General features: G+C 51.0%; 2 protein-coding genes across 11 annotated transcripts; both read right to left on the bottom strand.

The window, feature by feature from the left end:
* Window positions 1-1,358: 1,358 nt before the first annotated feature.
* Window positions 1,359-23,427, bottom strand: si:ch211-1i11.3 (mitogen-activated protein kinase kinase kinase 5). Of its 10 annotated transcripts, none has more exons than XM_067237739.1 (30): window positions 23,051-23,427; window positions 22,780-22,919; window positions 22,104-22,291; window positions 21,677-21,845; window positions 20,387-20,493; window positions 19,919-20,089; window positions 19,631-19,743; window positions 18,972-19,131; window positions 18,219-18,369; window positions 17,728-17,832; window positions 15,437-15,486; window positions 14,237-14,332; window positions 13,980-14,064; window positions 13,451-13,584; window positions 12,408-12,535; window positions 10,544-10,680; window positions 10,244-10,349; window positions 9,878-10,035; window positions 8,429-8,645; window positions 8,225-8,350; window positions 8,120-8,140; window positions 7,822-7,984; window positions 7,140-7,305; window positions 6,825-7,010; window positions 6,104-6,209; window positions 5,558-5,777; window positions 5,081-5,193; window positions 4,082-4,179; window positions 1,857-1,933; window positions 1,359-1,652 (listed from the first exon to the last, which is right to left on the bottom strand). In XM_067237739.1, exons 1-30 carry the CDS (start codon window positions 23,376-23,378, stop codon window positions 1,559-1,561), a joined length of 4,113 nt encoding a protein of 1,370 aa, XP_067093840.1. In that variant the 5' UTR covers window positions 23,379-23,427; the 3' UTR covers window positions 1,359-1,558. The 10 variants fall into 10 exon arrangements, with proteins under 10 accessions (XP_067093840.1, XP_067093842.1, XP_067093837.1 ...); XM_067237741.1 differs by having other exon boundaries at window positions 8,225-8,245; window positions 8,450-8,645; XM_067237736.1 differs by having other exon boundaries at window positions 8,120-8,350.
* Window positions 23,428-23,707: 280 nt separating this feature from the next.
* On the bottom strand, window positions 23,708-26,632 carry snip1 (Smad nuclear interacting protein). Its single transcript, XM_067237561.1, has 4 exons — window positions 26,337-26,632; window positions 25,897-26,029; window positions 25,134-25,705; window positions 23,708-24,661 (listed from the first exon to the last, which is right to left on the bottom strand). The coding sequence occupies exons 1-4, from the start codon at window positions 26,504-26,506 to the stop codon at window positions 24,406-24,408; spliced, it is 1,131 nt and encodes a 376-aa protein (XP_067093662.1). The 5' UTR covers window positions 26,507-26,632; the 3' UTR covers window positions 23,708-24,405.
* Between the last annotated feature and the right edge of the window lie 33 nt (window positions 26,633-26,665).

Genomic DNA, 26,665 nt, shown 5'->3' with positions numbered 1-26,665 from the left:
TTGATCTGCAATCAAATGCTCAAACCACTGAGAAACACACACCATACTGTAGATGCTAGGTGATGATGATGGTTCCGGATCCGAAGGATCAGCAGAACGACCGTGTTTGAAGTTGTCAGGCAGGCCTGCTGTGAAGCAGCCCACAGCCAGCCCAGCACGCTCTTCTTCTCCTGGAGGGAATAGCACCGGGCAGGGGTTCACACACCCTCTGCTGGTCATACGTGGAACTGCAGGTTATTTACCTCAGAAGGCAAGCTGGAAAACTCAACAGAAGAAACTGATGTGTCAAAAGACAAACTTAACTCAGAGAGCCAAGCCTGTTCCCATAGTGAGGTCCAATCCTCCATGATGCTAAGCCAGATGACTCATACCAAACCAGGAGTGTTTATGTCACTGACTTCATTCGTTCACATAACTCATGTGGGGCCTCTAAGGATGCTGGGTAGTAATGACACACACACACACACACACACACACACACACACACACACACACACACACACACACACACACACACACACACACACACACACACACACACACACACACACACACACACACACACACACACACACACACACACACACACACACACACACACACACACACACACACACAGGGGGGAGAAGAGAGAGACACCAGTGTAGCAGTTTCCGTACTCCTGAATGAGCAGGATGACAGGACGAACCAGGCAGCCGTCTCCTAGGTGATCAACAGTAGAAACACAGTCGGGGCAGAATGACAGGAATTCAGACAGCACAGCACACCCTCCTGCAGACCACACTCACACACTGACACAATCCCTCCCTCCACCCCCCTTCTCTCCGTGTCCCTCCCTACCTCCCTCCCTTCTCTCCGTCTCTTTCTCTCCCTCCCTACCTCCCTCCCTTCCTTTCATTCTCACTCCCTCTCCATTTCCCTCCCTCTCCTATCTCACTGTCTCTCCTTCCTCTGTCTCTCTCTCTCCCTCCCTCTGTCTCTCTCTCCACTTTAGAACATCACGCCACATTCTATCAACCTTTTTTTTCTTTATTTTGTTCCCGTCGGTTACAGACGAGTACACTGAATGACTCTCCGAGGAGTAGGTTGTTTCAGACAGAGCTTCCTTCTAGACGTCAGGGGTCAGAGGTCAGCCACACCACGCAACATTAGTACCATTTGTTTTTTAAGACTAAATGTTATTAGGTTAGCTATGGCTATGTTTCCTGAAACATCCACTTTCACATTGAGCATGTAAAATCATGTAAGTAAGTAAGTACTGCTTAGCTTAGATAGACCGTCTTTTAAAAGAGCATTGTTGTGCTATGCTGCACTCATCTTACAGCTGTAAAGTGAACAAAACACATTCAATCAATGAAGTAACTGTCTTCTTTATTTACATAATGTGTAAATATATACAAATGGTAGTTTCAATATAAAATTGCATGAGTATAGACAAGTTAAATATCTAATCTCGGAATATGTAATGAGCAACAACAGTGATATTTTTCTCTCCTGAATTGTAAAGTTGTCATCCTAGTACATTCATAGGCCTATCTTACTTATTTCATGTGACCAATCAGTGGACACTGTCCTCAGGAAGTGGGCTGAGCTGGGCTCTGGACCTCCTCTTGGCAGCGATGGCAGCCCAGATACGGCACAACATCCCGCCTCTGGAAACAACACAGACCTGTTACAACACAAATAGCACCCTGGCAACACACACTCACACAGTCACTCATATATATACACACATACATAAACACACACACAAACACACACAGTCACCTTCGACCCCCCCCCCCCCCCTTAGCGTTCCTGTAGCGACTTCCTGTTTGTGTTCTGTGCGAGCGTGGTGATTGGTGGGGGCGTCTCACCTGATCCCACAGTACACCAGGTCGTCTCTGGAGGCCGTCAGCAGGAGACAGTCCAGGCTGAACCTGTGAGAGAGCAGCTGGAGAGACAAGCACAGTCTCACTATCAGCGACAGCACAGTCTCACTGTCACCACCAGCACAGTCTCACTGTCACCACCAGCACAGTCTCACTGTCACCACCAGCACAGTCTCACCACCAGCACAGTCTCACTATCAGCAAAGTCTCACTGTCACCACCAGCACAGTCTCACCACCAGCACAGTCTCACTGTCACCACCAGCACAGTCTCACCACCAGCACAGTCTCACCACCAGCACAGTCTCACTATCACCACCAGCACAGTCTCACTGTCACCACCAGCACAGTCTCACTGTCACCACCAGCACAGTCTCACCACCAGCACAGTCTCACCACCAGCACAGTCTCACTGTCACCACCACAGTCTCACTGTCACCACCAGCACAGTCTCACTGTCACCACCACAGTCTCACTGTCACCACCAGCACAGTCTCACTGTCACCACCAGCACAGTCTCACCACCAGCACAGTCTCACTGTCACCACCAGCACAGTCTCACCATCAGCACAGTCTCACTGTCACCACCAGCACAGTCTCACCACCAGCACAGTCTCACTGTCACCACCAGCACAGTCTCACCACCAGCACAGTCTCACTGTCACCACCAGCACAGTCTCACCACCAGCACAGTCTCACTGTCACCACCAGCACAGTCTCACCACCAGCACAGTCTCACTGTCACCACCAGCACAGTCTCACCACCAGCACAGTCTCACTGTCACCACCAGCACAGTCTCACCACCAGCACAGTCTCACTATCACCACCAGCACAGTCTCACCGTCACCACCAGCACAGTCTCACCATCAGCACCAGCACAGTCTCACCACCAGCACCAGCACAGTCTCACCACCAGCACGGTCTCACTGTCACCACCAGCACAGTCTCACCACCAGCACAGTCTCACTATCACCACCAGCACAGTCTCACTATCAGCACCAGCACAGTCTCACTGTCACCACCAGCACAGTCTCACCACCAGCACAGTCTCACTGTCACCACCAGCACAGTCTCACCACCAGCACAGTCTCACTGTCACCACCAGCACAGTCTCACCACCAGCACAGTCTCACCACCAGCACAGTCTCACTGTCACCACCAGCACAGTCTCACTGTCACCACCAGCACAGTCTCACCACCAGCACAGTCTCACTGTCACCACCAGCACAGTCTCACCACCAGCACAGTCTCACTGTCACCACCAGCACAGTCTCACTGTCACCACCAGCACAGTCTCACCACCAGCACAGTCTCACCACCAGCACAGTCTCACTGTCACCACCAGCACAGTCTCACTGTCACCACCAGCACAGTCTCACCGTCACCACCAGCACAGTCTCACCACCAGCACAGTCTCACTGTCACCACCAGCACAGTCTCACTGTCACCACCAGCACAGTCTCACTGTCACCACCAGCACAGTCTCACTGTCACCACCAGCACAGTCACACTGTCACCACCAGCACAGTCTCACCACCAGCGCAAGCACAGCTTCTCCACTAGACATTCTTTATCCAAAGTGGCATACAGGGGGGATTTGATCTGCAGTTCGATGCTCCACCACAGAGCTCCACCTTGTGTGAGTTATCAGTGTGTTATCAGGGTGCAGTGTGCCATCAGTGTGTTATCAGGGTGCAGTGTGTTATCAGGGTGCAGTGTGTTATCAGTGTGTTATCAGGGTGCAGTGTGTTATCAGGGTGCAGTGTGTTATCAGGGTGCAGTGTGTTATCAGTGTGTTATCAGGGTGCAGTGTGTTATCTGGGTGCAGTGTGTTATCAGTGTGTTATCAGTGTGCAGTGTGTTATCAGGGTGCAGTGTGTTATCAGTGTGTTATCAGTGTGTTATCAGGGTGCAGTGTGTTATCAGTGTGTTATCAGGGTGCAGTGTGTTATCAGTTTGTTATCAGGGTGCAGTGTGTTATCAGGGTGCAGTGTGTTATCAGTGTGTTATCAGTGTGTTATCAGTGTGCAGTGTGTTATCAGTGTGTTATCAGGGTGCAGTGTGTTATCTGGGTGCAGTGTGTTATCAGTGTGTTATCAGGGTGCAGTGTGTTATCAGGGTGCAGTGTGTTATCAGTGTGTTATCAGTGTGTTATCAGGGTGCAGTGTGTTATCAGTGTGTTATCAGGGTGTTATCGGTGTGTCCCCCACCTTGTCTATGGTGTCCTGGTCCACAGGAACAGCCCTCAGCCAGGTGACCAGGCCCTGGTCGTCATCCCTGGCAGCACTGTGTGGCGCAGCGCGTCTCTCTACAGGAAACACAAGATTCTAGAAGTTAGGATACATAAATCAAATGTAAACAATAACATGAAAATGTAATACTTTAGGGTCCTAAACCTGAATCAGAATTTAGGATATCTGCCGACAGATCTTGGTTATGTGCCGACAGATCTTGGTTATCTGCCGACAGATCTGTCATGAGCAGCTCTATGGCAGCAGAGTGGAACTACCCTGCTTCTGAACCATGCCCCTCTGCCTCCCTGTAGCACCACGCCCCTCTGCCTCCCTGTAGCACCACGCCCCTCTGCCTCCCTGTAGCACCACGCCCCTCTGCCTCCCTGTAGCACCACGCCCCTCTGCCTCCCTGTAGCACCACGCCCCTCTGCCTCCCTGTAGCACCACGCCCCTCTGCCTCCCTGTAGCACCACGCCCCTCTGCCTCCCTGTAGCACCACGCCCCTCTGCCTCCCTGTAGCACCACGCCCCTCTGCCTCCCTGTAGCACCACGCCCCTCTGCCTCCCTGTAGCACCACGCCCCTCTGCCTCCCTGTAGCACCACGCCCCTCTGCCTCCCTGTAGCACCACGCCCCTCTGCCTCCCTGTAGCACCACGCCCCTCTGCCTCCCTGTAGCACCACGCCCCTCTGCCTCCCTGTAGCACCACGCCCCTCTGCCTCCCTGTAGCACCACGCCCCTCTGCCTCCCTGTAGCACCACACCACGCCCGGAGGTAGCAGCAAACCACATCCTTCTCACTACATGGTCACGAAGGTGTTCATGAACGCACTATAAGACACGGCCCAAAATATTAATCTCCCTGCATCCTCCGTAATAAACATCTGAAGGTGGGCTTGGCCACAGACAGCCTGGCCCAGCGATGATGTACTGTGCACAGGGTGAGATTGGAGTGCGTGGAGGTGAGGCGATACAGACCTGGGGTGTCTGCAGCCTGCCTGAGATGGTCGATCTCTTCCTGCTTCCTGTGGACAGACATCCTGACCAGATCCTGGTACTCTCTCTCTTTCAGCTCCAGCTGAGCCAGCAGACTGGAACGCAAACCCACACCATCACTACCTACCCCCATCACTACTTACCCCCATCATTACCTACCCCCATCACTACCTACCCCCATCATTACCTACCCCCATCACTACCTACCCCCATCACCCCCACCCCTTCACTACAACACTTACTCTTTCACCCCATCAGTAAAAGGGACTTATTGGTTGTCAGTGAGAACTTCATAATAGGCCAATGGGTTTGTTAAATGTTGAAGTAGGCCTCTGTACAGGATGTTAGCTACTGCTAGTGTTTACTATGATCTAAAAACGGTTAAGATTCCTAACTATTGAATGAACTAGGAATTAATGAGCAAATGAGCAGAGAAGCAAACAAACAATGTTTTGTCACCTTCTGGTCTCCAGTCGTAGGTTTCTCAGCTCCTGACTGAGGGGGCAGAAGCTGCTGAGGGCGGTAGGCGAGGCGAGGCTGGTTGTGGCGTCCTCCGGCTCCTCTGGCGCCCCCGGCAGGGCTGGAGGAAAAACGTCAGGATGCTCAGGATCACCTGCATGCTCCCTGTCAGGGGAGCTGTCCTCCGTCTCAAAGGACGACTGAAGCTGGAGCCTGAGCGCTGGAAAACATGGAGGAGTGAGAGTGAGTGTGTGTGAGAGAGAGAGAGAGAGAGAGAGAGAGAGAGAGAGAGAGAGTGAGAGAGAGAGAGTGAGAGAGAGAGTGGGTCTCACCTGACAGACAGACAGACAGACAGAGTGGGCCTCACCTGACAGACAGACAGACAGACAGAGTGGGTCTCACCTGAGAGACAGACAGACAGACAGAGTGGGTCTCACCTGAGAGACAGACAGACAGACAGAGTGGGTCTCACCTGAGAGACAGACAGACAGACAGACAGACAGACAGAGTGGGCCTCACCTGACAGACAGACAGACAGAGTGTTACCTGGCAGCAGCACCGTGATGGCGTCCCGTACTGCCTGTCTCAGGAGGTTATCCAGAGCAAACATCCAGTGAGGCTTCACCTGCTGATGCCGCAGAACCTTCTTCACCTACACACACAGACACAGGTTTGTTTTACTATCCTAGGTTAGGGTTACTATACATTTCACACAGTATGATAGACTTCATACATTATCACACACTTTATACATTACAACAAACTTCATACATTTATCACACATTTCCGTACATGAATTACCACACACATCAAACATAACTACACACTTCATACATTACCACACACATCATACATAACTACACACCTCATACATTAGATTTCATACATTACCACACACATCATACATTACCACACACATCATACATAACTACACACTTCATACACACTTCATACATTAGATTTCATACATTACCACACACATCATACATAACTACACAATTCATACATTAGATTTCATACATTACCACACACATCATACATAACTACACACCTCATACATTAGATTTCATACATTACCACACACATCATACATAACTACACAATTCATACATTAGATTTCATACATTACCACACACATCATACATAACTACACACCTCATACATTAGATTTCATACATTACCACACACATCATACATAACTACACACTTCCTGCTTTACAAACCCCAGAGCCTCTGTGCGCCCCCTCTGATGAGTGTGGAGACCTACCGCGTCCTGGAAGCTGAACAACACCGCCTGCAGGCTGTTGAGGGGTACTGCGGCGGCCAGCAGCGAGGCGCGCAGCGTCAGGAGACTGCTGGTCAGCAACTTCCTGTCCGGGGAGCGGATGTTCTCCCTCAGGCAGCCAATCAGATCGCAGATGTGTTCCGCTGTGACACACGCCCCCTCTTTCTTCTGAGAGAAGCGAGGCCCGAGGAAGGAATGCGCACACACACACAGATACACAGTCAGACACACGCACAGACAGTCACACACACAGTCACACACACACACCCCATTCAGAGTGTGGTGTCCCAGCCCTACCGGAGGCAGTGTGTCCTGGATGTTGGCGAGGACGTGGCTGATGTCGTCTGTCAGGACCCTGTGCAGGGTGGCCCTCCTCTCGCTGTCCTTCCTCAGCAGGAACAGGCCCAGGTTCTCCCCCGTGGCCGAGGGGCTGCCCAGGTCCCCCACAGGCTCCTCCGGAACCCTGGCCACCAGGGGGCGCCACACATGTCAACAAACGACCTCAGGAGCGAGCCTTGTAGGCCAAGGCCCTACTGCAGGGGCTCGGTTTCGATTCCAGCCTGGGCCATTTCCTACATGTCCTCCCCCCTCTCTCTCCCCCCACTGCATTCCCTGTCCCTGTAATACTGTCGCTGGCTCTCAACAAAGCCTAAAAAATAACCAACCACAGCTTCCATTTGAACAGAAACAGGACTTGCTTGTTCTAAATAATAGTAATAATAATAGTAATAATAATAGTACTAATGCCTTCCAGCCTACTTATACTGGTCCCTTCACTGTGGGCAATCTCAGGGCACTAGGTCATTAAAAAACGAAATCAGGCTATAAATAAATAGCAAAAACTAGATTGATTAAAACCCATTTAAGAGTGCATACATACTCAGTATAAGTGCTATTAAAGATAAGCCATCTTAAACTTCCACAGCAGTGCTGGGTATCAAAGTAGCGTGTAACGAGACGCCTGTCACTCATGACTCACGGCAGGAAGCAGCTGCTAGTAGGCGGGCTCTCTGCGATGTCACTTCCCCTGAGGCCAGACTTCGACCTGCGCAGGTCGAGGGAGCAGGAGAGCAGGTCGACCTCGTCAGAGGCTGTGTCCTCCACGAACACCGTGACAGGCACAGACATGCTGCGCTGGTATTCTGCATCACATCAGTTCACAGGTCAGACGTGTGTCTGTGTGTGTCTGTCTAAAAGTTCAGAGGCAGCAGCAGGTGAAGCCTCTGGATGTTTGCTCTGGATAACCTCCTGAGACAGGGAGTACAGGGGGACCTGACCTGCAGAGAGGGGGTCCTGACCTGCAGAGAGGGGAATCTGACCTGCAGAGAGGGGAATCTGACCTGCAGAGAGGGGGATCTGACCTGGAGAGAGGGGGATCTGACCTGCAGAGAGGGGGACCTGACCTGCAGAGAGGGGGTCCTGACCTGCAGAGAGGGGGTCCTGACCTGCAGAGAGGGGGTCCTGACCTGCAGAGAGGGGGTCCTGACCTGCAGAGAGGGGGACCTGACCTGGAGAGAGGGTCCTGACCTGCAGAGAGGGTCCTGACCTGCAGAGAGGGTCCTGACCTGGAGAGAGGGGAATCTGACCTGCAGAGAGGGGAATCTGACCTGCAGAGAGGGGGTCCTGGGGCTCGGGCTCGGGCCGGGTCCTCTTCCTGGGGCTGGTTCTCAGGAAGCGGTCCCTCAGGAGCTGGGAGGCCGTGGCCCTGCCGTCTGGGTCGGGGTCGAAGCAGCTCATCAGGAAGCGCTTCGCCTCGTCAGACATGCAGGCAGGAACCTCTGGGTGGATCTTGAACATGCCCACCTGCAGATCACATGCCCTTCCCTCGTCAAGCTGGTGGAGGTGTCAGCGTTCCGGATCGGACAGTTCTACTGTAGTTGCACCCAACTACCTGTCCTACCTTACTGTTTAGCATGCCAGACAAAGTATGCACTCTATAAACGCAGCTGGGAAGTAAAACATGTATGTGATTCTGGTGGCAGCCATCTGTTTTCTTACTGTTCTGAACTGAACTGATTAGCAGATGTGGGTGAAACTGAGGTATTCTGCTTTCTGCACTGAACTTTCACATGTGCTGTGGTGAGTTGCTACATAGGTGTGGAAGAGCAGGCTTCCTGTGAGTCCCCAACTTCCTGTTGTGGTGCTCAGGTGTCCATGCAGACGCCCCGCCCTGCTGTAGCTGTCTGCTCTACAGACCAAGCCGGGTGTTCCTTAGCAACAGACCCTGTCTACCCCAGCTCCTAGCACCTGTCTCATGTCCTGCCGGAGATGAGAATGTAGTAGTAATAATAATAACGTATTTTTTGTGTGAATGCTATTTAACCCGTTAAGGAGTAGCGTTGCACATATGTGATCGTGCGAGTCTCACAGCATAACGTCGCATATATGCGCTTTCGAACATTCCAACTGAATATTTTCCGATGGACAAAAACTATGCCACAAACGCTTTAGTATGGCTTCAAAATGTACGAATAAGAAGGCTAACAAGTAACACTAGCATGGTAGTAGCTATGGTAGTAGCTACTACCATGCGAGTATTATGCTAGCCAACTTAGCCCGGAAGATAACTAAAGCTAGCTAGCTACCGTTTCGGAAAAATAATTTACGCATTGGGGACAGTCGGAAATATTTAGAACTCACGCGTCTAAAAGGTAAATATTACGTAATTCCCGGGCAATAGAAAACATACATTAGGCACTTACTTTCGTTTTCGAAGTGTGTTATACATGCTGCAAGATCGCCTATACTCGTGCATTGCTTGGTATCATTGTTCCCGTATCAAGTGCGGCATATATTCCAGTGTGGTTTATACTCAGATTTACAAACACAAAACTCCCATACTGGTGGGGTGCTGTTCAAAGAAAATGCGTCTTATTTTCCTAAATATACTAATAATAATCATAATGTACACTTTTATCCACAGAGACGTACAGTCCATGCGGTATTTGAACCTGCGGCCTCTTACATCTGAAGTCAAACGAATGCTCTAACCACTAAGCTATAGATAAGAGCAGGCTGAGGTGAGGGTGTGTTGCCTTAAACATGGCCGCCTGCGGGCTTCCCAGCTCGTGGAAGGGGGGCTTGCCCGTGGCCATCTCTATGACCGTGCAGCCCAGGGACCAGATGTCGGCCGGCTTGCCGTAGCCCCGGGGCCCCTGGTCTATGATCTCTGGGGCCATGTACTGCAGAGTACCTGGAACACAGCAGAGCCAGCACTGAGCACACGTGCTCCAGAGCACATGAGCTACACGCACACTTCATACCTGATGGTACACTTTATACATGACCACACTTCATGCATTACAATACATACATTACTATACTCTTCATACATGACCATACGAGTTACAGGTCCTCCCTCCCTCCCTCCCTCTCTGGGGTTAGGGTTAGGCCCATCTCACCAGTGAAGGTCTCTGTACAGGGGTTGATTCCAGCCAAGCGTTTAGATGTTCCGAAATCAGAGATTTTCAGCACGCCACTGTAGGTGTTGATCAGCACATTGTCCCCCTAGTGGACAACACAGGAACTACCACGGTCATTACATATTTTCAGCTACCAGGCACGGCCAACAAAAATAATACTTTGTGTGCAACAATAACATCTCAATTGCAATACTGCATAGTGTGCATTGCAGCAAAATCAACATTGTATCATCAGTGCAACATGGAACTATTTAGTGGCTGCCGTCTCTTCCGGCCCACCTTGATATCTCTGTGAACGATCTGGTTGTCGTGGAGATATCTGAGTCCCTCCAGGATCTGTTTGGTGTAGAAGGTGATGGTGGCCTCGTTGTCCTTCAGGGGCCCCCACTTGGAGCGCAGCAGCGACGACAGGCTGCCTGAGGGGGGCGGAGGAACACAGGTCTTCACCTTCTAGAAGAGCTAGATCTACGACGTGCTGCTAGGAACAATCCATCCATCCTTCACATGTCCCCCATTTCCAGTCTGTAACTATCTCGATTAAGGTAACATGGCTACTTAGTTTTTCAGGATGTTGCTTTGAGGGTTATATGGACACCAGCCACCAGGGGCAACACTCCACATGGATCGCAGTGTCTCCACAGCATGGTGAAATCCCGGCTGTTCACCCCCCCTAACACGCCCTGACTTCGTCACACTTCCTGCCTGCTGGGACACTCAGACGGCAAGTTCCTGGAACCCAGAATAGATGTGTGTCGTAACTGGCCTGTCTGGAACCCTACACAGAAGCATGTGCAGGGTTTTCCTGGGTCAAAATGGGTCTTCGGTGCTCCAAAAAACAACAACATATGTATATATATATATTCTTTATTCCCAGGTGTTTTGCATCTCCCTCCCCCCCGCCCCCCATATTTTCGTCATATTTCCCCTAAAGCAATAAAGTTAGGCTACTTAAAGACACCTTACACTCATAAAGCATGTTCTAAATGGCATAAATGCTGCCAATTATTAATAATAATAATAATGTACTCACAATATCGATCAAAATACCACTTTTACACAACATTAATACTGAATTTTTACTAGTGCAAGATTACAGTAGAATACATGTTACGCCACCGGTCACTCAACCAGTCGTTTGTAGGCTAGGCTAGCAAGCTAGCAGTGGCACAGAACAGTCACGTAATGTGACGAGACTGAATTTAAAAGTATAAAAACATACTGGGGACTCTGACAATGTAGCAACCCTGCACCATGCATCATTAGTTTAATGTAATCTTTAAATTCAGGCTCGTCACATTACGTAACTTTGTTCTGAACAGAACTGGGTGTGCAGACACATATGATAAGTTTCTCCTCCATCTTGAAATTGTAAAACCTAGAAATGTTTACCATAAGCAACAGTTGCTACGTTACAAGAAACAAGAAACCAATCCGATTGGCCAACGCTAGCGTTTTCACGCTCCTCATTTACATAAATTTGAAAAATCCCAGAGACTTTATTATACATTAAGTATTACGATCCTTAAACGGGCAAACCCCGCTACACATGCATCTACCACACCACTGAGGTGAGAGACATTCCCTGCTAATTACAACTGAAGCCACGCCCAAATCCTCACAACCCAGTTCCTCAGAATCATCTCCACCATCTCATGTCACGTCAAGACACAGCTGGTGTGAACATGATGGCCAGTGAGAGATGATTCTGGAATGAATGTATTAAATAAACAAGTAAGGGGTGGAGGCAGAGACAGAACTAGAGACTAGAGACACAGACAGCTTATCCAGAGCGACTTACAGTAAGTACATTCCCCCCGAGGCTGAAATGCCATGCCCAAGGACACAACGTCAGTTGGCATGACCGGGAATCGAACTGGCAACCTTCGGATTACTAGCCCGATTCCCTCACCGCTCAGCCACCTGACTCCCTGACTAGAAATACAAACAGCTAGAACTAGAGATTAGAGAGACAGACAGCTAGGACCAGAGACTAGAGAGACAGACAGCTAGGACCAGAGACTAGAGAGACAGACAGCTAGGACCAGAGACTAGAGAGACAGACAGCTAGGACCAGAAACTAGAGAGACAGACAGCTAGGACCAGAGACACAGACAGGACCAGAAGACATCTCCTTGGGGTGTACCTCCAGGAACTTCCTCCATGAAGATCTTGATGAAGTGGTCCTGGCTGACTGAGCCCAGGTACTGCACGATGTTCCTGTGTTTCAGACGCTTGTGCAGGGCAATCTCTTCATGGAGGGGCTGGGAGTATCTGGAGGACAACACACACACACACACAGTTTAGGACCCTTGTTTAATCTAATTTAGACACCAGTGCATTTTGTATGATTACAGAGATGAACAAAAACGCAGTCGTTATCACTAGCTTAGCCATGTCATCACCCTTTTTATTGTCTAATGTAAAACAGACAATGCAAACTAGGACGCTAATAAACATAGCTAGTTAGCTAGCTAGCTGCATGTAGCTTCCAGCCACACAGAGGGCTGAGGTCGTGACCAGCAGAGTGGGAGGGAGGTGAAACACTGAATGATGTGAATGCTACATTAGGTGGAAAACAGAAGGATTCTGTTTCAGTAATCCTGAAGCAGCTGTCACATGGGAGAGACAGAACCCGTTCTGTGGCCTGTAGAGGGTGAGCTTCATCACATCCCCTTCCTGCTTGTCAGTCTCAGGGCCACTAGCCGCACGGAGAGATCAGCTATGAAACTCAGAGACTGTAGGTCGAGGCCTGGTAAACATGGAGGGAGCACACACACACACGCACGCACACACACAGTCTGTGTGGAGAACTGTTCTGGGCTGGAGCTGCACAGGGAGATGGCAGCCAAATAGTTTCTAGAAATATCCATTAGTGCTCCTGGGAAAACTTGTTCTCCAAATCACAAGGCTGCTGTTTTGTTAACTACAGTAAACTATTATAGCCCTCCAGATAATAATCATGTTGTGATCATTTAGCAGACGCCTTTATCCAAAGCACGCCCAGAAGCGGGATTTGAACCTGGGACCTCTTGATCTGCAGTCAAATGCTCTAACCTCGAGCTACACCCATCCCCAGGTCCCTGGGATGAGGATGATGGAGTGAGAAGGGAAGAGAGAGAGGGCAGGAGAGAGAGAGAGAGGGCAGGAGAGAGAGAGAGAGAGAGTGAGAGAGTGTGTGTTTCTTACGTGCTGTCTCTCTCTGGTATCTCCTTGATGGCGATGCGTACTTGGTTGCTCAGGTCTCTCCCAGCGTACACCACTCCGTACGTGCCTTTACCCAGAACCACCTTGTCTCCACTGGGGCTGGTCTCGTAGATGAACTACCGGAGGGTGACCACCAGCTCGGATTACAACCGTGTGTGTATGTGTGTGCATAGGATTGTGTGTGTTGCAAGTGTGTGTTGTATGTGCATTTGGTCGTGGGATAGAATGTAGATGTGTGTGTGTGCTGTACGTGCGTGAGTGTTTGTGTTACTGGGAATAGATGTGGAATTTCACAGGCTACCATAACCAAATATGTGGAAAGGGAGCTGAAAAACAGATGCCTTCTAAGACACCACTGACACACACACACACACACACACGCACAAACATGCACACACACGCACACACAGTGTGGCAGAGGGGGAGGCAAGAAGGGAGAGTAGCCAAGGGAGGAGAGGGAGAGAATGGGAGGGTGAGAGAGGAAAAGGGAGAGGGGGAGGGTATATCTAACCTCCAGTACTCCTGCAGTCAGAGAGCTGGGATCCTCTTGTAGAGCTTCTGTCTGTCTCAGGAGAGAGTTCACCAGCTCACAGAACCTGCCGGAACACTGGGCGTTACGAACGCCTTGGGCCGCTCACACACACACACACACACGTACACACACAAACACACCAACCCTCACACACACCTATAAACGCACCCACACTTCCAAACAAACACCCACTTCGTCATGCAAGCGCACACACCCCCACACACAGTGAGCCTCACCCTTTACAGTGCAGCTCACTGGGAAAGCACAGCTGGAAGTCGTCAGAGTTGTAGAGGACGTACAGGAAGCAGCTCCGCTCGTCAAACTTGGACACGCTGAGGATGACATCACCATCATCATCACCAGCATCATCCCCATGGACACACTGCACATGTTTATAGAGGGATGGTTCTGATGCACGCTAATGTAACCGAGTTACACTGGTTAACTCAGTCCTCAGTATAAAGACTGCCCACCCACGCCACTGAACACCTAGCTTTTGAGTGGCGTAGCTGGTTAAAGCGGTGTTTAGAAAAAGGGGGTGGTCCACGCGACTTGTGATGTGGGAGTACAGCAAACACTGGAGAGGGTTGGCAGAGGATGTTTATACAAAATTCAGGAACAAATTAATCATTACAAATGCTTTATACCTTGGAGGAAGTGATTCTATAATTTTGGGGCATTTAAATATGTAAAGGAACATCCATATCGAGGACAACACTGCTAGAACATGGTGCACGCCTTGGAGGTATGTTCTTAATAGCCCCATAACATATGACCATGTCACATCAGGGCCAAAGCTGCACAGAGATGCAGCTGGAAGTGGCGTCTGTAGAACCATCAACTCCAGTACAAACAAAGTTTCCCCTTTCAGCCAAGTCAAAAAACAATGTTTACATGCGGATTCACAGAATATTCCTGGAAACAAGTATCCTCACAAGAGCCTTTCCTCTTTAAGAGGGTTGGAGACTGAAGACGTCAATAACGTGTGTTGTTATGGAGGAGAACAGGCTGTAGCGTGTTGTTATGGAGGAGAACGGGCTGTAGCGTGTTGTTATGGAGGAGAACGGGCTGTAGCGTGTTGTTATGGAGGAGAACGGGCTGTAGCGTGTTGTTATGGAGGAGAACAGGCTGTAGCGTGTTGTTATGGAGGAGAACAGGCTGTAGTGTGTTGTTATGGAGGAGAACAGGCTGTAGCGTGTTGTTATGGAGGAGAATGGGGGATAGCGTGTCAAACATAAACGGAACTGAAAAAAGAACATATTTAGCCAAAGGGGCGACTGACTGCAAGCAAAACAAGGGTAAAGCATGTGAAATGGATCCTCTGCTTCAAAAGTAACACAGATGCACACACACGCACGCACATCCTGTGAAACAGAACAGTTTAAGGAGAGTGTGTGAGAGGGTCCATGTGCTGTTCTGTGATTGGACACACATACCTCACACCCCGGATGGCATCAGCTGGGAAGGTCCACTGGTGCAGGCCTTTCTGAGGAGAGACATGGCACACCATCAGCACACACACACACACACACACAGAGTACACACACACACATACAGTGTACACACACACACAGATACAGTGTACACACACGCGTCTGTATCTGGTCTACAAGAGACCTAGACAGAGCAGCCAGTGGTGCAGCAGATTAGCTGAGGTGTGGATGAAAACCCAGCACACCTTCTCTGGTTAAACATTCACTGGCTTTAACAGCGGCTCCCAGATGGCTGCCGGAACGAGCCGTCACAACAGTCTGGACTCACAGCAGTGCCCTGCTACGTGACAGTTATCCTCCTGGGGGGGGGTACCTTATGCATGACAGTACTTATTCTCCTGGTGAGGAGGGGGGGGGGGGGGGAGTGGAAGGGAGGTGGGTGAGGCAGGTGGAAGGTGGGTGAGGCAGGTGGGAGGTGGGTGAGGCAGGTAGGAGATGGGAGGTGGGTGAGGCAGGTGTAAGGTGGGTGAGGTGTGTAAGGAGGTGGGTGAGGGAGTGGGAGGTGGGTGAGGTGTGTAAGGAGGTGGGAGGTGTGTAAGGAGGTGGGAGGTGTGTAAGGAGGTGTGAGGTGGGTGAGGTGTGTAAGGAGGTGGGTGAGGGGGTGGGAGGTGTGTAAGGAGGTGGGTGAGATGTGTAAGGAGGGGGGTGAGGGGGTGGGAGGTGTGTAAGGAGGTGGGTGAGGTGTGTAAGGAGGTGGGTGAGGTGTGTAAGGAGGGGGGTGAGGGGGTGGGAGGTGTGTAAGGAGGTGGGCACCTCAGGTTACCTTGGGGGGGTACCTTATGCATGACAGTACTTATTCTCCTGGTGAGGAGGGGGGGGGAGTGGAAGGGAGGTGGGTGAGGCAGGTAGGAGATGGGAGGTGGGTGAGGCAGGTGTAAGGTGGGTGAGGTGTGTAAGGAGGTGGGTGAGGGAGTGGGAGGTGGGTGAGGTGTGTAAGGAGGTGGGAGGTGTGTAAGGAGGTGGGTGAGTGAGGTGTGTAAGGAGGTGTGAGGTGGGTGAGGTGTGTAAGGAGGTGGGTGAGGGGGTGGGAGGTGTGTAAGGAGGTGGGTGAGATGTGTAAGGAGGGGGGTGAGGGGGTGGGAGGTGTGTAAGGAGGTGGGTGAGGTGTGTAAGGAGGTGGGTGAGGTGTGTAAGGAGGGGGGTGAGGGGGTGGGAGGTGTGTAAGGAGGTGGGTGAGGTGTGTAAGGAGGTGGGTGAGGGGGTGGGAGGTGTGTAAGGAGGTGGGTGAGGTGTGTAAGGAGGTGGGAGGTGTGTAAGGAGGTGGGAGGTGTGTAAGGAGGTGGGTGAGGTGTGTAAGGAGGTGGGAGGTGTGTAAGGAGGTGGGTGAGGTGTGTAAGGAGGGGGGAGAGGGGGTGGGAGGTGTGTAAGGAGGTGGGTGAGGTGTGTAAGGAGGTGGGTGAGGTGTGTAAGGAGGGGGGAGGTGTGTAAGGAGGTGGGTGAGGTGTGTAAGGAGGTGGGTGAGGGGGTGGGAGGTGTGTAAGGAGGTGGGTGAGGTGTGTAAGGAGGTGGGTGAGGTGTGTAAGCAGGTGGGTGAGGTGTGTAAGGAGGTGGGTGAGGTGTGTAAGGAGGTGGGAGGTGTGTAAGGAGGTGGGTGAGGTGTGTAAGGAGGTGGGTGAGGTGTGTAAGGAGGTGGGTGAGGTGTGTAAGGAGGTGGGTGAGGTGTGTAAGGAGGTGGGCACCTCAGGTTACCTTGGGGGGGTACCTTATGCATGACAGTACTTATTCTCCTGGTGAGGAGAGGGGGGGGGAGTGGAAGGGAGGTGGGTGAGGCAGGTGGAAGGTGGGTGAGGCAGGTGTGAGGTGGGTGAGGTGTGTAAGGAGGTGGGTGAGGGGGTGGGAGGTGTGTAAGGAGGTGGGTGAGGTGTGTAAGGAGGTGGGTGAGGGGGTGGGAGGTGTGTAAGGAGGTGGGTGAGGTGTGTAAGGAGGGGGGTGAGGTGTGTAAGGAGGGGGGTGAGGGGGTGGGAGGTGTGTAAGGAGGTGGGTGAGGTGTGTAAGGAGGTGGGTGAGGGGGTGGGAGGTGTGTAAGGAGGTGGGTGAGGTGTGTAAGGAGGTGGGTGAGGTGTGTAAGGAGGTGGGTGAGGTGTGTAAGGAGGTGGGAGGTGTGTAAGGAGGTGGGTGAGGTGTGTAAGGAGGTGGGTGAGGTGTGTAAGGAGGTGGGTGAGGTGTGTAAGGATGTGGGTGAGGTGTGTAAGGAGGTGGGTGAGGTGTGTAAGGAGGTGGGCACCTCAGGTTACCTTGGGGGGGGTGACGTGTTTGAGCTGCACGGTGCAGCTGTCGTCCTCCTCGCTCACACACACGATGCTGGGCTGCAGCAGCTTGCTGGGCTCCATGACCAGCACCTCAAACAGCAACACAACACATTTACACTGGAGACAACGGACTACATTACCCAGCATTCAGTAGCACAGCAGACAGCTGACTACATTACCCAGCATTCAGTAACACAGCACACAGCTGACTACATTACCCAGCATTCAGTAACACAGTACACAGCTGACTACATTACCCAGCATTCTCTTACACTGGAATAATAAACTACATTACCCAGCATTCACTTACACCGGATATAAGTGACAACATTACCCAGCATTCAGTTCCAACAGGGCTAGCTGACTAAATTACAGAGCATCCAGGTAGCTAGCTCTCGACAACAACCATCATATTCTGCTGTGCTCTCTAGCCCCGTCCATTAGAGACCAGTAGGATATGGGAGTTGTAGTCTTACAGGGCAGCGTCCGGTGGACTCGGAGGGCTTGCAGGCCTGCAGCAGCAGCTCCATCCAGAAGTCCATGGTGTCCTGGTGAGGAGAGCGCACCTTCGGGGGCTTGGAGAACTGACGGTACAACACATAGGTCTCCATGATGGAGCCCACGTACCTGCAGACAGGACAGCATGTGAGCGCCTACTGCCCGGGACACACAGGACTGCTGTGTCCCAGAGAGGCTCTGGAGGGGTGGAGGCCTTCATACAGAGCTCTCTGTGGGGCGTAGATGGGGGTTCAGCAGGGGGAGGGAGGGGAGGAAGGGGTGGAGGTTGTGGGTGGAGGTGGTGGGAGGAGGGGAGGCGAGGAGGAGGTGGTGGAGGGGAGGTGAGGAGGAGGTGGTGGGAGGAAGTGGTCGGTGGATGGTAGGCGAGGAGGAGGTGGTGGTTGGAGGGGAGGTGAGGGGAGGAGGAGGTGGTGGAGGGGAGGTGAGGAGGAGGTGGTCGGTGGAGGGGAGGCGAGGAGGAGGTGGTGGGGTGGGGTGTAGGGAGGAGGGAGGGGAGGAGGTGGAAGGGGTGGAGGTGGTGGAGGAGGTGGGAGGAGGTGGTGGGTGGAGGGGAGGCGAGGAGGAGGTGGTGGGTGGAGGGGAGGTGAGGAGGAGGTGGTGGGAGGAGGTGGTCGGTGGAGGGGAGGCGAGGAGGAGGTGGTGGGTGGAGGTGGCGGTGGTGGGTGGAGGGGAGGTGAGGGGAGGAGGAGGTGGTGGAGGGGAAGCCTCACCACATTGGGGCCTTGAGGCGGTAGATTTTCTCTGAGGCCTGGATGACCTTGCGGGGCTCGTTGGCCAGGATACTGGCCCCCAGGTAGAAGCCCACATCCCAGTAGTCCTGCATCTTCTCCAGGGAGCCCTTCCTCCCCAGCAGGGTACTCAGAGTCACACCTGGACACACACACAAGCAGGAAGACACACACACAGGCAGACAAACACACACACACATACACACAGGCAGAGACACGCATGCAAGGTTTATTTTGCCATTTACAAATTAATGAGCTTGACTATTTATTGATTTTTTAATAATGTAGGAGTAATGTATTATAAAGGATTAACTTTTCACTACTAACTAATGCATTAAGCAGTAGAGGAATTATAAAGTGTTGTCTGGTGTAGTAAGTGATCTTATAGTTTTAGGGCCTTAAATCATCATGACCTTGGAAACACAGACAAGGCTAAACCACTGATGTATCCATGTACACCAGTGTGTACGAATGGTACAAGTAGCTAAGTGGCTTGCTCAACTAGTAAGTTGACAAGAAGAGATTAATAAAATCCTTCCTTTAGTTCTTTAGTATTTAACCCTAGTACTAACCCTATCCCCCCACAGTCCTGATGACATGAGCACAGGGATAAACACAGGAGGTACTGTAACTCAACACACCTATTTTCCGCAGCTCAATTGAAGTGTCAAATTCATGCCCTGCAGCCATGAGCAGGACCACGTTGTTGATTCCAGAGTGGAGGCTGGGCTCGGTCTCAAACGCCTTGCCGTACCTGCAACCGCAGACGTGTTGGACCACGTTAGCATGTTAGAGGATGGAACGCACCTCACAAACCCCCCTGAACGCCGGCAGGTGATCTGCCAGCTGATTTGAAATATTATGATGTGAAAGGGGGATGGTGCTGGGGTAGGGAGGCCCAGAGAGAGGGGGTGGTGCTTGGGTCTCACCAGTAGCTGGCCTGGTCTCTGCTGCTCTGCTCTCTGAACCCGGAGCTCAGGAACATGTCCTTGTAGATGCGGCCACACAGACAGTACACGTCCGATGCCACCTTCCCCTCAGTCTCCACGAGGGGCAGGATCACAGACAAGGCGAGGGCACGATCTCCTGGACGATTCCTCCTGGTCATCACAAACACGAGGAGGAGAGGGGGAGGGGGAGAGGAGAGGAGGGGCGGGTAGGGGGAGAAGAGGAGAGGAGCGGGGGAGAAGAGGAGAGGGGGGAGGGAAGGGAAGAGGTTAGAACAACAATCTCCTAGCTGTGGACCAGGAACAGTGTTCCACAGACAGTGTACTGAACTGTACAGAGAAATTCTCTCTTTCCCCTGACAAGGGTACTTATTTTCAGCTGATAGCCTCATCCGAACATCAGGGTAAATAAGGGTGTAACTACTCAAACAGGTGCTACAAGCCAAGTACCTGTTTAGTGCAAATATGTAATGGAATTTGATGTTCTGTTGGGCTGTGACCAGGCACATGGGTAGGTCAGTCAAGGTCTCCACCAGCTTGATTATAGCATCGTAGTCCTGCAGAGACAAACCAGTCTGCATCACAGTACATTATTCACAGCTTTAATCCTCATCACATAGTGTACTCCATGTGAAGACAGAACCTACAGGGAAGAAAGATTAATTCTCACTACTACTGCTGCAGATAACTGTTTGTAGTAATGATTTTTAAAAGATCTTGTTTCCATTGCAGAGAAGAATAGAGACATATTGGTTTACCGATGTAGTGTTTGTTTAATATAGTTATCTTAGCTGTTCATTTCCTTTAGTGTTGACAGACTGTGGTCATTCATTCTTCAACAAAGGTCAAGAGCAGGCATCATCGTGTTAACCATCACACACACACACACACACACACACACACACACACACACACACACACACAGACCAGGAAGCCCATGCAAAACACAGTCACCACCAGTCACCAAGACTTTGCCCTTCATCTACCTGCATGTCTGTAGGGCCCTTCATCTACCTGCATGTCTGTAGGTCAGTAGGGCCTGCCTGCATGTCTGTAGGTCAGTAGAGCCCTTCATTTACCTGTATGTCTGTAGGTCAGTAGGGCCTACCTGCACGTCTGTAGGGACCTTCATTTACCTGTATGTCTGTAGGTTAGTAGGTCCTACCTGCATGTATGTAGGTCAGTAGGGCCCTACCTGCATGTCTGTAGATCAGTAGGCCCTTTACCTACCTGTATGTCTGTAGGTCAGTAGGGCCCTACCTGCATGTCCGTAGGTCAGTAGGGCCTACCTATATGTCTGTAGATCAGTAGGGCCCTACCTGCATGTCTGTAGATCAGTAGGCCCTTTATCTACCTGTATGTCTGTAGGTCAGTAGGGCCCTACCTGCATGTCCGTAGGTCAGTAGGGCCCTGTCTACATGTCTGTAGGTCAATAGGGCCCTTCATTTACCTGCATGTCTGTAGGTCAGTAGGGCCTACCTGCATGTCTGTAGGTCAGTAGGGCCTACCTGCATGTCCATAGGTCAGTAGGGTCTACCTATAGGTCAGTAGGGCCTACCTGTATGTCTGTAGATCAGTAGGGCCCTACCTGCATGTCTGTAGGTCAGTAGGGCCCTACCTGCATGTCTGTAGGTCAGTAAGGCCTAAATGTAGGTCAGTAGGGCCTATCTGCATGTATGTAGGTCAGTAGGGCCTACCTGTAGGTCAGTAGGGCCTACCTGTAGGTCTGTAGGGCCTAACCTGTATGTCCCTGTAGGACAGCAGCAGGTTCATGACGATGTCTGGGCTGAGCAGCTCCACCGTGTCCAGGCGGGCCTGGATGCGGCCCAGCTCCTGACTCAGGTCCTGCCCGCTGAAACGCTCACGGGCCGTCCGGATCTCACGGCGGATGGACTCGCGGAAATACTCGCTGTGAGGAGAGGACTTCAGTCAGGATCAGGGGTGGTTCTGGGGGGGGGGGGGGGGGGGGGGAGGGGGGCAGTGCCCCTGTGACAACAAGCTTGGACCCCCTTGTGGCACCCCCCCAAAATGTTTGGATAAGGCTCAATAATAATTAGTCTGAATACTTGTTTAATGTGACTAACTGTGAAGGAAAAGATCAGGCGATCCCCCCCCCACCACCCCCACTCCCTTTACGTTTCTCTAGCAGTCGTCTAGCAGGTCTGACCTGGAGTGAATGTGCACGTTGTCCAGCAGGTGAACTAGCCGTTCCACCAGCGGGGTGAGCAGAGGTTCCAGCATGAAGCTGGGCTGCATCAGGTCGTTAATGCCCTTCATTAGGCTCGGGTCGCAGGCCAACACCTTGCCCTGGGGAGACACGATGTACGGGAGGAAGGTGTAGCTTCCACACTGTTCCTGGGGAGACACGATGTACGGGAGGAAGGGTTAGCTTCCACACTGTTCCTGGGGAGACACGATGTACGGGAGGAAGGTGTAGCTTCCACACTGTTCCTGGGGAGAGACCGAGGTTTGGTCTTTATAGAAAGTTATTTTGCAAATTTCACAAAATAACTTTATCAACGTGCTGGCTAGGAACGTCCGCACTAGACTATAGCCTACTTTGACTTGACTGACCGTGTCCTATCAGATTTCAGTTTGCGACACATTAGATAATATACCGTACTGGAACCTATAGGGAAGCCCCGACTCTCTACCCCAGGGAATCATTCTTACCGTGTCGAATGTCATTGTAACATAGCTTGCTGATCTAACAAATGGCAATGCCCGCTTTCAATAACAGTGCGTTGTGAATAATTTACCGTTTCCACAGCTGCTCATCTGTAAACCAGATTGTAATTATGCGACTAGAACACAGGGACTGCATCTGTCTAGCTGTAGCCTACCTTGAGGGCTTGTAGGTCACTCTCCTGCTTGTAGAAGTACAAAATGATGTTGTTGGTCATGCTGAAACTCTCTCTCACACCCAGGTGGTAAAACAGCGACGGCTGGCAGAAGGTGTCACTCATCTCCACGACAGCAACATCTGCAGGGGGAAAAGTCCAACACATACCTTTGCATGTCGTCTCTCACAAATGTTTTTCACACAAACTTTCTCAAACCGCCAAAAGAAGTTTGCTTTGCTCGCTTTTGAAAAGGCAACATGCCTGCACTTGCCTGCGTTGTAGAAGCTATCCAGAATATCCGTCGTTCCGAGCGAGATTCTCTCGAACGGAATGGTTTCAAACACCGCATGTGTGTCCGCGCAAGCTTCTTTGAGACATTTTAATGACAAGTTCTCTTCTGCTTGAGGCACCGATGCATCTTCGGTCACTATGTACGCCACGGCGACAGCCCTATTGCGACTCCGGGGTGAAATCAGGTTTTTGTTGGTGCTGCTTATGTCTAACGCCAGTGGATCCTGCCATAGAGTTCCTGACACCCAAACGGGATCCTTCCTCTTCACCTCGTGCAGGCTCATTCGCCGGCGTTCGGTTGTATACATGGTGTCTGTTCAGCAAACAGTCAGACGCGTTCATTCATGGTGCTTGACCCTTTTCTGTGGTAATAGGAGAAGTGATCCTGTAATTCCCCAGGTGTGCCTTCTCTTCTCCTCTCCGGTGACATTCCCCAAACCCCTCCCATTTCCACTAGCCTTCCTAAAAGTGAAACTCAAACTTCGGGCTGGTTTTTATTGCTCTTCTGCGACATCTGCTGTCTGACAAGGTTGCTTATAAAAAATAAATAAAAAAAAAAGTATAACTTACGATCACCTCATCGAAACCACGAATAGATCGGCACAGGAAACGCAGTACAGAAGAAAGAAACAACAAATGTATTTTTCAGACTTTATTTACAATACAAAACATCTCAACATAACTACGCATATGGATGTGAAGACAAACAAAAGCTGGAAAAAAAAGAGTCTTGGTTGGAATACTTGTGCAATGCGGTACACTGCGCGTGAGGACTATACACGGCACTCTGCACAGCTTGCACAAATGCACAAAACAAAGGCAGTGACATAACTCTTGAAAGTTGCAAAGATTCTGCACAAACACACAAATGAATCCATAGTTCACATTCAGTGCATCCTGTGCAGTTACAGTTAAGTTCCGGACATAAGTGGGCTAGTCTCCAGCAATATTCTTTGTATCCAATGTTCTAATCCAAAAATAGATATTTTTGTAAAGTAATTTCCATGGGCATGAAGCACTTTAGTTGGCCGTTACATGAGCACTGTCAGAGATTGTAGAAATGTGACCATCCTACTGTCCTTGTCTATCGACCTGAGAATAAGGAGTCTCTACCTTCAGACCTCCAGGCCAATGGCAGGTAAATGCAGTGTGTTTTACAACAGTACACTATACAATGCAAACAGACCTTACAACTTCTGGTTAGTCCCATTCACCCTGAACGGTGCCTAACCCCAAAAAACAGCATCAATTCAGGTCGTTGATCCACTCCTGGTTTGGGAGGCAGGCTACTGGTGGACGACCTCCTCTACCCAGAATGCCTCCTGGTGGGCGGGGTTACTCGTCCAGCCCGTCGTCCTCCTCCTCCTCCTGCTTGGCGTCCACCTCGGCCGTGTCCGAGGTCTCGTGCAGGATGACGTACTCGCGGCTGCTGAAGCCGAACTTGAGCACGTCCTTCTCCTTGAGCTCGTAGTAGCGCTGGGCCTCGATGCGCTGGTTGTTCAGGTAGGTGCCGTTGCCAGAGCCCAGGTCGATGATGTAGGGCTTCACCCTCCGGCCCGAGGTGCCGTCCGAGCGTGTGAACTCCACCAGCCTGTGGACGTGGGGAACTACATTACTAAGAAGGCAACACTACAACACAGCAGAATTACATGAACCCAAAGGCAACCTTAAAACGAGGCACCAGAACATCGTTACCCAGAGGGCAACCTTCAAACAAGGCAGCAGAACTACATTACCCAGATACAACCTAAAAATAAAAACACTTGGAACCACAACAGACACGGCAACATTACAACAACACTACATTACCCCGAAGGCAACATTACAACACATTATCAAGCAAGCACTGTACCAACAAAACAAAATAACTTAATTAATCAAGGCACCGATTCAATTAACAAGGCACCTGAACTAAAGTACCAAGAAAACTGCCTCACCACAACACACTAGAACTACATTACCCAGAAAGCAACACCATCAACCTGAAAATCTAATGTCTAATCTTGTGTCAAACCCCCATAGAGGTTCTAGAAGGGACCAAGTGGAAAGAGGACTGTTCTCACCTGTACTGAAAGACAGCGTGCTGCTTAGAGCAGGAGGGGTGGTCGATGGGGATGTCGGCAATCTTCCTCTGCCTGCCCAGCAGGTAGGCACTCTGCCTGTGGATGTACATCACTGGGAGAGGCTCGTCGTTCTTGAAGGGGTACAGTCTCCACCGGCGCTTGGGGATGCGAGCCTCTGGGGGCTCGTTGTACTTGATCACCACCCCTCTGAAGGTGTTGGTATCTTCCGTCAGGGCCCCAGACAGTCCAAAGTTGGGCTTTTCCTTGTCCACGGGAGGGGAGGCGCTGCCTTCCCTCTCCTGGGGTTGACCGAAGGCTTGCTCCTCCCCGCCCTCCTCAAACCTGCGCCGGTTCTCTCTGCGTCTGTCGTCATGTTGCTGTCGATCTGCCTGCTGGTGCTGGAATGCCTGCTCGTCTCTCTCCCGGGGTCTCTCTCCTCCCCGCTCCCTCGGCCGCTCCCTCTCCCTCTCCTGGGATCGGGAGTCCGTCTCCCACCGGCTCCTCCGCTCCTGAGGAGGATCATTACGTTCGCGTCTCCTGCGATCGTCAGCGCCTCGGTGCTCCTCTCGTTCCTGTGGAGACGGAACGTGAAGCCAGAAGGATAGATTAACTCCGACTGTAATCTGACATAGCACTGGGGAGTAGGCTAACTTTTAAAAAGTTGTATTGCTAGTAGAATGACCAGTGTGAGTACTACACTAACGCTGATTAATTCATTAATAAATTCTGTCGTATCCAACTGCATATAATAGGTCAGAATTACCCGCTTTATCTTGGCGTTATCATCTCCGCGGGGAGGGCTTCCACTCCTCTTATTTCTGGGTGATCTGCTGTTTCGTCTCCCCGAAGCCCTGTCCCTTGAACCTGGCGAGCGGTCCCCTGTCCTGGCCGGTGACCTAGCATGATGATAACAATAATAAACGTTACAATTAAAACCAAATTGTCCAGCTGTTAATTCAAAATTGGCATCACACTCACGTACCTGTTACAGCAGACCACAACGAATGTGGTAGATAACGTTCCGGTTCCCGGAGCTAACGCTTATGCTAACGCGTAATTGCTAGCTACTGTACTAGTCAGGAAGAATCTAGCTAGCTCTACTAGCCTAGCTATCTTTAGAGAGAGACTTAGTCCTGAACTGACGACTAATACGTTTATATATGTAGCTAAGACATACAATCAGCTGGCTACAGTGTTGAATACCTGCTAGTTCGTCTCCTCTGCGGCGGCGGACTGGAGCTACGGTCGTTGGATCCAGACCTGGAGCGGCGTGATCGGTGTGGCCTAGGAGGACTGACTTTTTCCTGTTTGATTTTTACTTTAGACTCGCGCACCGGGGATTCTACCCTTCTATGCCGTCTCTCCTTGTCCATCAGGAAATGTATATATTGTTGACTCAGCAAATGTAGTTCAAAACAAACATATAGATGGAAAAAAAACTGAAATTCAAAAGCGTTGAAAGTTCTGTTGTTGTGCAATGGATGTGTTGCACTTCCGGTACGCTTCGCGAAAAGAATGTCGCATAAACTCCA

The sequence above is a fragment of the Osmerus mordax genome, chromosome 6 (genome assembly GCF_038355195.1).
Source record: "Osmerus mordax isolate fOsmMor3 chromosome 6, fOsmMor3.pri, whole genome shotgun sequence".
NCBI lineage: Eukaryota > Metazoa > Chordata > Actinopteri > Osmeriformes > Osmeridae > Osmerus > Osmerus mordax.
Note: the sequence above shows the minus strand (reverse complement) of the source record. Positions and strands in the feature narration are given on the sequence as shown.